At 39.1% G+C, this 15,950-nt stretch overlaps 1 protein-coding gene across 2 annotated transcripts in view; it reads right to left on the bottom strand.

Moving 5' to 3' along the window:
- Positions 1–15,950, bottom strand: part of fzd3b (frizzled class receptor 3b) — a 33,757-nt gene that overhangs the window by 16,783 nt on the left and 1,024 nt on the right. For both annotated transcript variants that reach the window (XM_023286417.3, XM_055011411.1), the window contains exon 2: positions 14,935–15,857. In XM_023286417.3, coding sequence (XP_023142185.1) covers positions 14,935–15,240 — 306 coding nt within the window. In that variant the 5' untranslated portion in view covers positions 15,241–15,857. The remainder of the gene's footprint in view (positions 1–14,934; positions 15,858–15,950) is intronic.

Below are 15,950 nucleotides of genomic sequence, written 5' to 3'. Positions count from 1 at the left end.
TGTCTTGGAGGCTCTGCAATTATTGCTCAGCAAATGTGGAAAACCAACCAGCTCTACAGCAAATTCATGCTGAAGCCTAAAGTATGCCAGCATAAAGGCTTAGCAATTTTATATATATCATCAAATGGAATTGGAATATCAGCAATAAATGAGATAACAGCAGTTCATTTGAACATGGTTTGCAAAACTCGGGTAGCTAAATCTTTGATGAAATTAGTTACACCAAAGCTACATAAAGCAAAAATAATAAATCAACAATTATTAAAAGGCACTATGCAAACAATATACTACCAAAACACATCCATCATACAATACCCCAACTTGACATCTCCCGCACATAGCTTTAAAACTGTATGAATGGTGGCCTGACTTCCATCATTGGGCAACTATATTTGTGAAAAACATTTCAGAGAACCATTTTAACGTGAACAATTTCAGCTTTCATAAGAGCCCTTATTGCAGTGTGAGTGCTGCTAGTTCAACTGTGTGCATGGGAAACCTCATGCTCTATGAATTATTCCATCTCAGTGGTATAATTGGAGTATGTTCCTATTTTAATCAAGTAATACCCTAAATATCAAACATAATTAAAAAATAGAATATAAGCCTTTTAGTTACAATAACAAGAAGCTGCATTTAAAAGCTATCTCGCAAATTCTACTAATGGATGTACATCACTATACAAACAAATTAAGAGACAATGCTGCATGAAAACATGATTTCAAATAAATCAGATGTGAGTGTGAGTGTGTAGGAGTGAGTGCATTTGCCAGGAAAATGTGAGCATTTGGAATGAAAAGAGGACTGAGAAGCAGGGTGGGTTTTTTGACACAGAGGAAAAGGAGAAAAAAAGCCCCTGACTGGTCCACCTCTTGTTCAATAGAAGGATTAAGTTTCATTCTCTTTACCCCTTCTCTCCAAAGAAACCCAGGGGGAGGGAGAGAGAAAGAAACAGGAGAAAAAAAAAAGCTTCAAGTAAGGAAATCAACAAAAGAAAAACTGAGAGAAGGACAGTGAGTGAGAGGCATATGATTAGTCACGTAATGCAGGCAATTCTGGCAAACAAGGGATAGATAGTAATAGCTGCTTTAAAGTGGGAATCAAAAAGAGAAATGAGGGCAAAAACATTTTAAAAAATACTACAAGCGGTCTTGAATGTGTCAACCTTTTGCACTAGTTTGAATGATTTTATGTCTGAGCAAAGTGTTTCCTCCACAAGGGTCCTGTTGAGTGAGATGTTTGGATGAAAACCAATTATGAACATGATAACAATGTGAGAGAAAGATGATGTACAGTATATAAACTCTAGTCGAGGGCTAGCTTGTTAGGCTCTAAAATGCTCACTAGTGCTAAGATTTTAGAAGTTGCTGACCATCGTCTGTCGATGGCTTTTTCTTTCCTTGCCTAGAGACATTCTCCTTCAGGGAATGGATTAAATTAAAAGTCCACAATTCTGTGCTGCAACTTTTGCTTACTGCACTGCATTTTCTTTTGCTTACTACACAATAATACAACTCTTGGGAATTACATCAGATTGAGGGGTGCTTGCTTTGCTCCAATTTCAAATATCTTTATTACAAACATCATTTGCAACTAAACTGCTAAACAGTCAGCAGTTCTGCACATAATATTATCAACATTCTCTCAACCACAGACTATGTTGATGCCAGTGTTAACACCATTGCAGTGTAATATCCGTAACTAATTATAGAGCTAATTACATTTTTTATTGCTCAACTCCTCTCTTTTTTCCATCTCACTCCTCTTCCTTCTTTCTCATCTCCCCATGCTGTCTGAGAGCAGAAGGGAAGAAAGTCAAGAAGAGGGGATTGGTTGCACTGATCTGGATTCATATCCTAACCATAAACACTTGGGTTATTGGATGTGTAATATCTCTAAGTAGCCTGTTTAGCCACTGGGTGCTTTTTTGTGTATGTGTGGTTTGGTGCTTAGAGGAGTAGTAGAAAATCCAGTTAGCCAGCTCTGCCGAAACACAAGCTTTTTTTTCATGTGTAGGAGGAGGAGGAGTGGAAAGGGAGGGAGGGATGGAGGAAAAAAGGAGAAAGCTGGGGTGGAACGTAGAAAAGAGTGGCGGTTTCCCGGTGGATTAGGGAGTCAAATGGATTGGAAGGAGTGTTTAGAGTGTGAGAACCTCACACACACTTCCTGAAACTGTCACCAGCTTTGTGTTGTGGTCAGATGAAGGTGGCAGGTTGTTGGGTCTAGGCCTCCAAAGAAGGAGATTTTTTTACTAAAGTTTTCCAACGATGTCCTGATGTGCATGACTATTTAATCTGACCCTTGATTTCCACAAGCAGTTTTTATTGACTGTATGATGTGTTTTGAAGTACTCTGTAAAGTGCTTCCAGATTATAATCATGATGCCAAATAAATAGAAAATGCAACAAAATCCAATGAAATGGAAAATGATGAAAAAAAAATTCAGGAAACTGTTTTTGAGGATGTATTTAGCTAAGATGTGTTTTTATGGGATATTTATAAACACAGACTCTACAGAATAACCTTAATCCCTTGAACCTGTAAATTACAAGTACTAAAATACTGATCTTTTAATGCACTGCTAGGAGGTACCATTGCTTTCACCTCTTTGTGACAGATGAGGGGGAATTTATCTAAGAAAAATCTGGCTATTCCCCACTAAACCTTGCTAAAGTCCATCTGGACCATCATCCTCACACACTATTTCGTTTCCATCCTCTCGTGCCATCTCTGTCTCACACCATAACTCACCCTCAAATCAGTTGGTCAGGCCCTGCAGCACAAATGCTGTCAGACTACATCAGCTCTACCTCCATTAAGAAGCTACATCACATCGCTGCAACATCCTCTCTCCACTAGCTACGTGAACTAAATCCTTCATTCCTCTCTTTCTGCAGAAACTCTAATGCTATTTGCTTTTGCCTCTCCCCTGCCACTCCATACCTCCATCTCTCCGCCTCCTCACCACTCAAACTCTTAGCAGCATCCTCAGTTATTGCATCCATACATTAGAGCCAATTACATCCACTCTTGCTCTCTACAGTGTAAGAGAAGCGCATTGATGTAATTCACAGTCTTACAGTAATTACATGATCACTCAATCTCCCTCTCCTTGCACCAGCACACCGGCTATTCTTCCAATTTAATCTTCTTAGTAGACCATTGTTTTCTTCATGGTGCTCCAATATTCTCCACTTTTACTGGCAAGATTTAATCTTGTGCAACACTTTCTACTTTTGAACAATAAAATGCACACATGACAAGTGTGTTAACAGTAAAAATTCACAGCACATCTCACACACACACACACACACACACACACACACACACACACACACACACACACACACACACACACACACACACACACACACACACACACACACACACACACACACACACACACACACACACACACACACACACACACACACACACACACACACACACACACACACACACACACACACACACACTCTGGCTATGAGCCTGCCTCCTCTCTTCTCTCACGAGCATGTGAGAGACACAGGCGTTGTCCATGAATAAATGAACTGCACACTGTGATGCTCTCCTCCCTAATCTCTGAAAAGACAGTTAAGAAAGGGGCACCGGTCTCTCACACTCTCTCCCTCCTTCATTCATTTGTTGGTTTATCCGTGTCCTTCCATCGTTCAGTCGGGAGGACCGCACAAAGCCGTTAATGGCATTCCCCTTCACGTTCACTTCCCCTCCTCCTCTCCTCCTATCTTCTTTCTCCTGTATTCATCTTTTATTTTCCTTGGCTCTCATTTACTCCTGGAAATTACGCTGACATGCACTTGTCCACCTCCACTTTTCCTTTCCCTTTTTTCCCTTCCAATATCAGCATTCATTGACTTCCCCTACTCTTTGGTATTCCAGTTTTTTCATGTTTGACAAAAACTATTTAACCACAACCATCAACAGACTCTCTTTGTACTAAATCCAGTGCTGTTTCTTCATTGTCCTCATCCCTTGATTTCTTTTCAGCAAACAAATTTTAATTTATCCCCATGTAGAGCTTGATTTTATAATCTATTTATTTCTCAAATAAATTTTTGAACATACCATCCACATACATTTCTTCCTTTCCTATCAAATTTTCTCAAACACAAAATTGTCTCTTCAGACTTTCTGATTTAGCTTTTTTATTTTGTCTGAATTTACTCCTGTTCTCCTTATGTGGCATTTTGTCAGTTCTTTGACATTCCTGTCAAATCATGGTTGTGAAAGAAAATTATTAACAACCATGATTTTCCTTACTTAATCTGAAAAGACAGATGAAAAAAATGCTTAGCAATCTCAGCTCTGTAGATATAAGGGCTTTGAGTTGCTTTTCACATCTCAGATCTATTCAATGATTCAAACAGACGTGTTGCTGTGCTAGACTGATGCTTGGCTCCCCTGGTTATGGATACAGCTGACCAATCAGGGCTGGTGGGATTATGAATGGAGTGAACTACCTACATGGCAAGGTAGCTATGTTCATTGTTGACATCAGAGCTAACGTACAAGTTGATGTGAAGTGACTTAGAACAACTCTATACATGCTTCCTTGATCAATGTAAAAATGTCAAGTTAACTGCTCCGACTGCAGCATTCATGAAATAAATATTTATAAACAACATTCGAAGGTCAGATTTCACTCGCTACTGACTGGTTAGGACAAAGCAAAACATCATCCCTCTCCAACCAAGAAATCAGCAAACATGAACATAAGTTCACGATGAAAGAAATTAAGTCAAATAAAATGAGTGTGAAGCTCAGGCTAGGATAGTTCAGAAGACATATAGTGTAAGGAGAATTATATTCACCTAGTCAGGTGTAAGAAGGGTTAATGTCATTATCTACAATAACAAGATAAATGCCAATCAGCTACGATAGTCTGAAATTAGTTGAAATTATATCTTTGCCCAGTCTGTCATGTCTGCGTTTGCTAGACAACAATGAACAAAGAAAAAATTGCGGGGTGACTTTCCCCAGCTGCTGCTTGTCTGTGCTTCACGCCTTATATTAACCACAACTAAAGCCCATCTCCTCATTGATGTGGGTGGAGAGCTTCAACTACACCATGTTTCTCTGTGATTACACAGCTCTGACTGCAAATATCACAGATTTTTAAGACTTTTTGTGACTCCTTCAGTTTTCCAAGGCAAATAGCCCTCCAGAGCAATGCATAATTTTTTCCTTCCAAATGACTTAGCTGCAAGTATGAACCTCCTACTTCCTCCCCTTGCCTTTTATTTGCAGTCCTCTCCTTCCTCCTTTTCTTGGTTTATTCCAGAACATGCACTCCTCATCCAATTTCCCTCTCCTCCCTCCCTCCACTGCCTGCCTGTCTCCCTCCATTCCATCCTTTCCTTCTCTGCCTATTTAACTACCATGGCAACAGGTGATGTGGAGACTCTCACAGCACCATGTCGCACCGACAACAATGCAGAGACATGCATTCACCCACGCTCGCATTGTGGCAGGACTCTTTTAATGGGGCAAAAATCCAAAAAGTATAGCAAACATTGGACAAGTACCGACACAGATGAAGTGTGAAAGTGTGAATAAAAGAAAGTGAGAAGAATAAAAGAGAGAGAGAGAGAGTCAAATGAAATGATAGAGATGTAGATGGGGAGCCAAGAGTGTGACAATGGAGCTGAATCAGAGCACCCACACATGTCCTAACACCAACCAAGCTGCATATCCATCTGCTTACCACTTACATTATGCTCTGTTGCTGCCAGAGGAAAAACACAATTTCCACTATCTAAAGAATTTAAAAGCGTAATTTGCAAAATGTTGTTTACAGACACAAATATTATTTTAAACTATAAAATGTACAATTTGCTGAATGTATTATTTAAATGAAATGTGTTCTTTTGTTTTTTGGAATGATAAAATAAAGGACCTTGTACAGTGCATTATATGATGACGTCTCCTGGTAAATATCATTCATATAATCACACATACCTACTACCAAATCTCCTCCCTTAACAACTGTATTTTTAGTGTACCTCCTGTGTCTATATCAAAGCATCACTCAGGAGGAAAACACATTACATACAGTTTCTTTGTAAAATGGCATGTATTCAATCTCTTTCCTCGTTACTAAAATGAATGACCACAAAAAATCTCAACAATGATCAAGGCACAGCTGTGAGGTCTGAATGGATGCAGCAGTGTTAAAGACACGGTCCAACAATAGATTATGGAAGATGGAGAGGGAGAAGAGTGTGCCTTGGATTAATTGGGAGAGTCACTGAGTGCGTGGGATGTTAGGGTTGGAGCAGTGTGGAAAGAAAGACAGTAAGATGAAAGAGATTAAAAAAATAGATGTATAAAAGCAGAAGTGCACCACATACTGCAGTGCAACTAACTGTTAACCAGCGAATGTACTCTTCTATTTCAGCAAAAAAAATTTAGAAACTGTTTTGAAAAACCTCATTTCATTTGTAAGAGCAAGAACATAATTATGTGCAGAACATGCAGGGTGGTAGTTGCTTTACAAGTGGCAGTACAAGCAACTTTACTTTCTAAAATCACAATATACCTCAACGGAGAGCTTGAAATCACAGTGAAGCTATTTTCTGTTGCCACTGATTGGAATGGTTTAAAAACCCTATATGCATTTATATGGGAGATATTTTAGGCGCGCTGAAGGCTGCACGTGGCTCGATAAGTGCACAATTAGTAGCACTAGAGCTTTTAAAGCTGACGCTGGTCCTGACCTGCAGTATGCTGAAAATGTTAGAGCTGCCTGTGTTGAGTGGCTTTGCGTGAGAAGGGGATCAATGATTACGTGTGTGTATGTTTGTGTGTATGTTAGTGTGAAGTTGGGCTTAGCGGTGAGGGTTAAACATCCCTCACCAGTCGCACACACATTTCCACACACAGTTCCCAGGCTGGGTCATGGGTTCAGATTAAGACCATAAGACATGGATAACCTATATTTACGTGTTGTATCACAGCTGAACACCGAGGGGCTTCACACCAACAGTATGGGTGGACCACAGTACAGAATCCATACGATAGGTCATATAGACATAAGAAGGGGTACATGAGAGATGCACAGCAGGTCAGATAATTAAGAGACTTGGCAGGTATGTGAAAGCAGGTTGGACAGTAAACAAACATCTGGAAGGAGCGGGGGAAATAAGCAGCAGATGGACATTATAACAATAAAAAGAAAACCGAGAGAAAGCTGGATCTCCACTGTAATCTTTACTGATATCAGGATGACATGGAGTTGAATGAAAGGACAGCTAACATACACAGAAGTCCATGCTTCATATATTGCTTTTCAATTACTTTTTGAAAAAAAAGATTTGCCACAAATTACTGCAATATAAAATTGGAAAAATATTCCTCTGTTGAAAAGTGGGACTATATGCAACTATAAATAAGCAATACTTGTCTAATGTATATATCAGTGTCTAAATGTCTTATAACTCTCAAGCTAATGATTTGAATTACTGATGGGATACTAATCATTTTATTCATTTTTTATATTACTTGCTATTAGCACTTGTCCAGTTGTTTTTTCTTTTGTGATCTTTTATGTTTTACTACATTCTCTTGTGTGTAAAAAAAGTTGCCTGCATTAACAATAATATTAATAATAATAACATCAACAGTAATAATCATCATGATTATCATCGTCATCATCATCATCATCATAGTGGCATACATTAGTCCTGGATTTAGAGATTTGAATCAGAGTGATTTGGAGCAAACGTATTTGCAGTAATTCACACAAGACTTCTAGACCATTATTCACAATACCATAATTACCTAATAAATGCAATGCCATTAAAAAGTGCTAGCTTCCCAATGTGAAAACATTTTTTCAGAATTCCTGTTATTCTAACATGAATATCCTTCATGCAAACAAACAAAACAGAATTCAAAGGTGTCATCTTAGGCTTTGAAAAAAGAGTGGACAATTTGCACTAGGGTTTGATTTCAATTTGAATTTTACTTTTAGACTTTAAATGATTGTGTCAGTTAGAAAAATAAATGACACAAATAATGAAATAATTCTCACTGTGTTTGCAGTCCAAGTATATTTTGGATGTATGTTCAAGCTTCACACATGCAAGCTAGAAGGCAGGCGTTACTGCATGTATTCTGGTTTTGAAGCATGCTGACAATACATTCAACTCTATATTGTCCTAACAATGACAATGTTATTAGGTGAGGGAATTCCATACAATACACCACAGCTTCATATGAATACCTGCATTACTGTTACAGCAGCCTACAGAGCAGTATTTGAGCAATGGAAAATCTCCCCAATCTCTTCTCAAATCTCTCTTTACTAGGCATTTGTGAGGCTGGATAAGCAGCGGTGGCAGCTATGTAGATGGGAAAAGTCTGCCAAAAATCAGCACCAGGCAGTGCTTTTGTTCTGTGCATAAATAAATGATTGCTTCATTTGGGCTGTCAGCTTCAATAGACTGTCAGAAAAAGCAGGATAATCAAGAGTTCAACTGAAATAAACAGGAACTTTTAAAGTGAATGAGGACCTGTCTGTCTCTTGCAGAGTGAATGGACTAATCAGTCTCTTCAAATGCATTGAACACCATGAATGTCTGCGCACACACACACATAACATAGCACAGAAAATCACACACACACACACACCTCTATAAAACCTAATTCTCTCTTTCGCATTCACACACACACACAAAGTAAAAGAAAAAACACAACAGACCACACTTAAGCACAACAAGCCTCAAACTCTCTGGATTTGGCACACACACACTCCCTCTGTAGTGGGGACCTGGAGGCCCCAGGGTGGCCCTTCTTAAACAGGGCAGTCTTATTTTGAAGGACAGGACCCCATGGTGAGAGAAACACAAACAGCAGAGACAGTAGAGTCTAAAGACTTTACACGACCTGTCACTCAGTCAGTATTTCCCTTCATTTAGTGTCTGACATTCTCTTTCTGCTCGACTGCCCCGCACATTTTCCTCTTTTACCACTTCCTCTCTTTATAGCTTCTGTTCTTTTTGTGACCTCCACAGATTAATTCATCCACCACTGCAACTCAAACAGCAAAATCTTTGCTTAGTTACACACAGTTTAGTTTATTCCATTAGTCTCTTAGTGTGATAAACATAGAAAAAAATTCTAAAATTTCAATCATTTCCAAAGAAAAATAAACAAAGTGGATATTTTTAAGCCATGTTGGCATGTACATGAATACCAGCATATTTCAAATCTGCTCTTTTTCTGGAGTGGGTGGAGTTATAAAACAAGGGTGGTCTTGTGGGATAAGAAAAGCTCTTAAGTATCTTTTTACAGTAATTAAGTATGCAAAGGCCTGCCTGTCAGTTCATCATATTCCACTACATTGTTGTTTTTGAACTATGCCTGGGGGCCAACTACAGGCCACATGACTGCAGTAACGTGTCTGAAAAAGAGCACTGCCAAGAATGAGAAATAAATTATTAGTCTTTGAGGGTAATTGAACAGCCTCTTATGGACTCACCAAAGAGAAACATGAATTTAAAAAACAACATGAGAGATTTAGCGTTTAACACACTACGTAAGACTGACAAGTCTTATTATTATCAGGCATTTTTAAAAATGAGTTTAAAAGAGAAATCCAGTTAATACAGATAGATTTAGATTAAAGAAACTCAACATCTTGATCTTGGCAAGGTACATGATACACCCCATTTTTTTGTGTCTATACTCAGAGTATGTGATTAACAAAATCTCAGGGGTAGTATGGCTGTGACTAGTGTGGTAAACTTAAAAACAAAAACATTACTACATGTACTGTAGCAGTGCATCCTTGTTACTTTAATATGCTAAAATTGACACCAACTCTGAAATAGCTGCGTCTCAGTAAGCTGGCTTCAGCAGCTGAACAGCAGATATTCAGACACATGAATTTAATCAAACAAAATGTGTGCAGTCCCTTATTGCAGGGCCTGTTCATCTCAGTCAGAAGCTGCATTAGCAAAAGGGGAACAAACGAAATAGTCTGGCTCCACTGTCCTTTATCAGTAATACATATAAACTGTCAGCAGTAGGTCATAAATGGAGGAAGAAAATTGACTACTCATCAGCTGCAAGCAAAGGTGGATTTTATAGTGCTCAGGTCACAGCAGTGCATAAAAGTCCTGAGAAATTCTCTGCCAAACCTTGATTTCTCCCAGAAACCTGACTTGGTAGGGGCAATGTAACCCTGACTGACGGCTGCCTATCTGCCTTACAAACAGTGTTCTCTATTGTAGCTCAAATGAGCCTTTCTCTAAACCGACCGACAGATCGGAGGCTCTGCAATTCCTTTCAGTCTAGGATCCAAATGACAAAACATTGTGCCAGAATTGCCCAAAAAAACTGAAGAAGGTAAAATGTCATCAGACCATACCCTGCTGCTGTGTGGTGTATTTTTTAACCACTGCAATATAGAGTATTAAGAATTTGAAAACTGCTGAGATCCTGTTTTATAAGAATGTTGTTTCCCTCGCATAAGTGACACAATTACACTCGTGCAGAAAGTCTAATATCTACTAATTCACTCGGGAAATGTCTTTGGTCAAGAAGCCATCTCATTTTCAGAGGCCTCAGGCACATTTATTTATTTTATTCATATATTAAAAACTGCAATTTCTGGTATGATGAGCTTCATGTGTGTCATAATATTATTTTAATTAAATAAATTTGCATCTTTGTGCCCTTCAAATATATACTTAAACATGTAATTTAGAGGAAAAACTGCTTTAAAAAATAATCTTTACTTTTAGGCAAAACCAATTATTATGTTCCATGTGATCAGCTCCTGTCTCTTAATGTAGATACACAATCCCAGTGATGTCATATGTCTAAATCTGTGTCTAACATGCATAAACGTCAAGTAATGTCACGACCTACAGCACTTCCTCTGGGAGCCATATCATGCTGTGGCAGATGGACAGCACAGATCGTATTCCAAAGTGACAGAGACGAAACACAAAACTGTGCAAACATGTAAGCACACACAAAAACATTCCCGAAGATTTCTTCCACTACTTCCACAATTTCCCATTTTAAATTAATATTTGTTCTATTCCACTGCCCTCTCTTGTGCTTTAGTCTTTCTCACACACTTTGCTCAGGTTTAATTGCCTATTGTGGCAGATGGGTGGTTGATGGTCTGTAGGAATCAATGTCATCATTGTGGAACTGAGGGAGAGATTAGCAGCTAGTTAGCACTAGTGAGAGATGACAGCTGGCACCGTTAACCTCCCCTGTCACTCATACACAGGAAGCACTAGAGTACAGTTAGCCCCTAGCCAGGCTCAGCAATTACACACAGGGAAAATACTGGTGTGTTCCTCGAGCTTGTCACTGAAACAATGAATAAATGTGGTTTAGTATGCTAATCATGCACATACACTCAGGGATAATCCTTTCTTTTTTTTCTTAGCTTGACATTTAAAAAGGAAGACGAAGAAAAGGTAATATTCGCAATGTCAGTCAAACTTGAGGACTCAAGGAGGGCACAACAGCATGTTATCTGAAATGAAGCAGGGATTAAAAAAGGTTTTAAAATCCAGAGCCTGAATATGTCTCAACCTATAACTTCAAGAAAACTAAAAGTAACATGACAGCTCACTTGAATGATCTGCTTTGCAAGAAAGAAAAGACACGAAAAGCTTTGCTACTGAGGTAGAGCAAACATTCATCATGTGATCTGACCCAAAAAAGTGACTACAACAGCTGCAGACAGTGGCTCCAGTTTCATCGAGGCATCTGAAGAGCTTCATGCTAATTTGGCAGCAGTTGTTTATTTTACATTTTGTTACAAGGAAAATTCCCAAACAGACACACAAATGGATGTTTCTGAATCAATAATTATTCCTTGATCCCAAACTTCCCAAACACAAAAAGTGAGTTAGGCTGACGTTGCAGACCAAATGGTTCATTGTGAGCTGCCAAATAATGTCACTGGTTTTCTGTTAACATCCATTTCTATATCTCATATTTCTATAATAATGGCAGCTTAAACATATGCGAGCACAAAGTGCAAAAAACTCAGTTTTATGAGAATAACTTTATGGACAAAGAGCATCCACATGTTCACCCAGCTGTGCTGCTGCACAGCTGCTTTAGACCACAGCTTTAACTTTGTGACGGTTCATTGGATATTGCACAATAATTTCATCAGCCCAGTGGCGGTTTCCTTAGAAAGGAAAATAATTGCCATGGCTGTCAAGTATACGGACACTTGGGAATCTGCAGAATTAACTACAAATTGTATTCTCGCCCTGAAATTATAGTAATAACATATTTCCTGTTAAACAGTTTGTAATATATTTGACATAAAATATTATCATAAATTTGGATAAAAGTATTGGAACAATAGGAATAAAAACTACATTCAAGATGAAGTCTCAAATATTATACATACTGTAACAAATTCATTTTCACTTTTTCATACCTGTAACTAAACTCATGCATGTATATGTGTGTGAAGACATGCACAAAGTAAGTATTAAGCAACCAGTGTTCAGTGAAATATATTATTAAATTTCTTCCAGTTCCCACCAGGACTACCATGTCTGCTCAAGGTAGAGCAGAGCAGGAAAACTAACAGAGCTCATGTTGCTTCTCAACCATCTTCAGAAAGCTGTCTCTTCCATGACTGGAGGGACTGAGGGTGTCAGTTACTTGGCTCCTTCTTCATCTAGGTCAAATCAAGTTCAGCAACAGACGCTTCTTACAATCCTTGACACAGCGTGTTTTGACATGACACTGGGAAATTGACATGATTTGAACATTTGCATGGTCTTTAATGTGCCGAGCAAATCCTATGACTAAAGGAGTGTTAGTATCTATTCAAAACCCACGGAGCAAATCCAAAATGCACATCTGTCAATCCAAAATGAAGCTGTTTTTCTTAATCTCTCTATTTTCTAAAAGGAAAACAAGTCATCTGAGAGTAGTGATCATGACAAGTCTCCTGCGCTGTATATTTTGACATTAAAAATGGCTAGAAATTAATTTCTGCTTTAAAACATTCATAGAGCAAAACAAAGAATTTGGCTTGATCTTTTGGCTGACATTCATCTGGTTTTGAGATGATAAAACATTAACTAAACATGAACTAAAAATAAAAATCCCCCAAGATTAAATCTGCATTGAGCACAGCCAACATTGGCCCTGTCCAAATTCATCTGCTTTTCAACAGGGGTAATTTAATATGCCAACTACGAACAGCTGGACGTGGATTTAATTCAGCTGACTGTATTTGTTACTCTGCTCTCTTCCTCAAACTATAAGTCATGGTCGCATGGTAGCCAAAACATGTGTACAACTATGCCAATCAGCTTTTGTAATGGGACTTGGCCCTACAGTGACTTGTATATTGATGAAGGCACAGAAACAAGATGAAGTAAGGATATGGAGATCAAAACAACTTAACCTGACTTTCCCTTTAAATCAGGCTGTGGCTTGCCTTTAACGATTTTAGCTGCGTGTTTATTGTTTGTTTGTAATAAATTATCTTTTTGTTGTCAGGAAATTACAAGGTAGTTCAGCAGTACTTCAGCACAACTAACACACCCAAAAATTTCCAGATCCCAGATACAGTGCCACACATCACCTGTGGCATGAATAAAAACATGCTGCAAACAGGTAATTGCAGTCTAGTTATTAAGCAACACCTTGCTCTTTCTCACTCTCCACAGAGTAACAAAGGAGAAGGAAAGAGAGGTAACACGATATGGATGGATAATGTCTGTCTACTATTGCACTCATTGTGTAACACAGCCCTTTTCTTCCTTATTGCTTAAAAACCAATGCTCTTACACAAAGACATTTCTCTGGAACTATCAATCACATAAGCATCTCATAGGAATATTGTTCTCTTCCTCTGCAGCTGACCAGCTAGCACCTTGTCTGTCAGCTACTGCTCATAAATATATATAAAAAAGGGTCAGATGGGCCTGGGTTAGGACACACACATTCATCTATATCTACATGGAACAGTAACATGCAGTGAGAAGATGGAGCTGCAACACGAGGGAGGTAGACTGACTATCACCATTTCTCAGGTGTCCACTGCTCCTATTAACTCCTTGATATTCCATACATGTGGCTCTTTGTATCCCACTGCCGACAGGTTTTTAAGTTTGAAGCAGAGGTTTGAAAGAGCAAGCAGTTTTCTCTCGGTGTAAAGCAAAGTTTCTCTATTGTTCATGTGCAAACCATCTCTGTGTATGCTGACAGCAAGGATAATGGTTATTTGCATACATCTTGTAGGTTGAGAACTTGTGTTGTATAGTGTTCTGTTTGTAAATAGCAGTATATGCCCTGACTATGACTAATAACACAGAGCTCAAATTACAAGCTTATCTTGTTTAGGTAAGTATAAAACTAATTTGCTGGGGAAAGCCTGAGGATCTCCCAGGAGGAGGTGGAAAACATTGTCAGGGAGAGGGACATCTGGACTAACTTGCTTAGCTTACTGCCACCTGACTCTGGAGAAACAGCAGAACATGGATGGACGGATGTATAATTTGCCTAAGGTGGATTAATTCAGGCTCCAGCAAAGGGAGTGCAATGTATTTTAACCTTAACAAACAATATTTGTTGTGGCATTTTCCATTTCAGATACTGTTATTTCTGAGCTACCCTGACAGTCTCTTTGCAGTGTATGTGAAATCCTTTTTTCCTTAGCAGGTGTGTTGCTTTGTAGCTGTTTACCAGTTCTGCACCTTGTCACAAAGACCTAACCATTAGCTGTGAGGATTTATATTTTTTTTTGACTCCCTAAAATATATTTCAATACAACATACTAAGAAACAACAACATGTAACCCTATCGTTTTCTCTTTCAGAGCAGCAGCTATCCAATTTCCCCATGTGCCGTGACACACACACACAATGCTAGCACCGCCTGAATGACACACACACATAAACAACCTACCTCCATGGCTAGCGCGGCTGTTTGCTGGTCGTAGTGATTCAGGAGATTGGGCATAAAGGTGGTGTTGTAAGGCAGATCCTGGCACATTCTCAGTCTGATGGGCTCACAGCTAAACTCACTGTGGCTCTCTATGGCCTCCATATGAATGGACAGAGCGGGCGTAACCAGGGAGAAAAGGAGTATGAAGGGAAGGATGAAGAAATAACAGGCAGGGACTTTTTGTCTGCAGTTGATAGTTGCAGTTTTTGTAAAACTGTCTCTGACGCATCCTCTTCCAACAGGTATTTGCATCTTAATGTCAGACATTTCTCCACAGCGTCTCAGGCTGATGGCATTATCATTAGACAGACAACTTTTGAAGAACTGAGTCCATTTTGTTTGTCAGCAATAAATCCACGTGAAACAAAGAGAAATCCACAGGGCGGGTCGGGTATACTCTGTGTATGCACCCTGTACTGGACATGTAGGGGAGTCCTAGTTCATCTGAAGCTGCTCTTTGTGTCAGTCTTCAAATTCACCAGCCATTGTAGTATTAGTTTTTCTGGTGGTGTCTCAGAATGTGGCTTAGTCCGAGTTGTTTCTCACCTAAAAACACATTATAGGGTTTACCCACATCTCATGGTGCTCCCCTGATCAAAAACATCTTCTTCTTGTTCCATCCCCAGACTGAAAGCATATCCTTGAGTCAACGCCTCCACCATCAGCCATCTGTTGGAGGATTCCTCCAGGTTTCTGTACGTCTCTTCCTTCCACCCTGTGTGTTATTGTATCTTCTCACTCCATCTCCAGAGATGTTTCAAAGAACTGCGATGCCCACAAGTCATCATTGTCATCCGAATGATTTGGCTGTTTCCTCTGCTAGACATAAAATGCAGTCTTTCTCATCAAACTGGAACACTGGATTGGATTCTTCAAAACAGGTCCTGCGGGTTTCAAACACAAAGAAAGGCTTAATGGTCAAAAAAAGCAGAGTGGGGTTGCTTAAAGTTCACTGTATCCGGCTGTGTCTCTGATCA

The sequence above is a fragment of the Amphiprion ocellaris genome, chromosome 1, assembly GCF_022539595.1.
Source record: "Amphiprion ocellaris isolate individual 3 ecotype Okinawa chromosome 1, ASM2253959v1, whole genome shotgun sequence".
Lineage (NCBI taxonomy): Eukaryota > Metazoa > Chordata > Actinopteri > Pomacentridae > Amphiprion > Amphiprion ocellaris.
The sequence above is the reverse complement of the archived record's forward strand: the minus strand, read 5'-3'. Positions and strand labels throughout refer to the sequence as shown.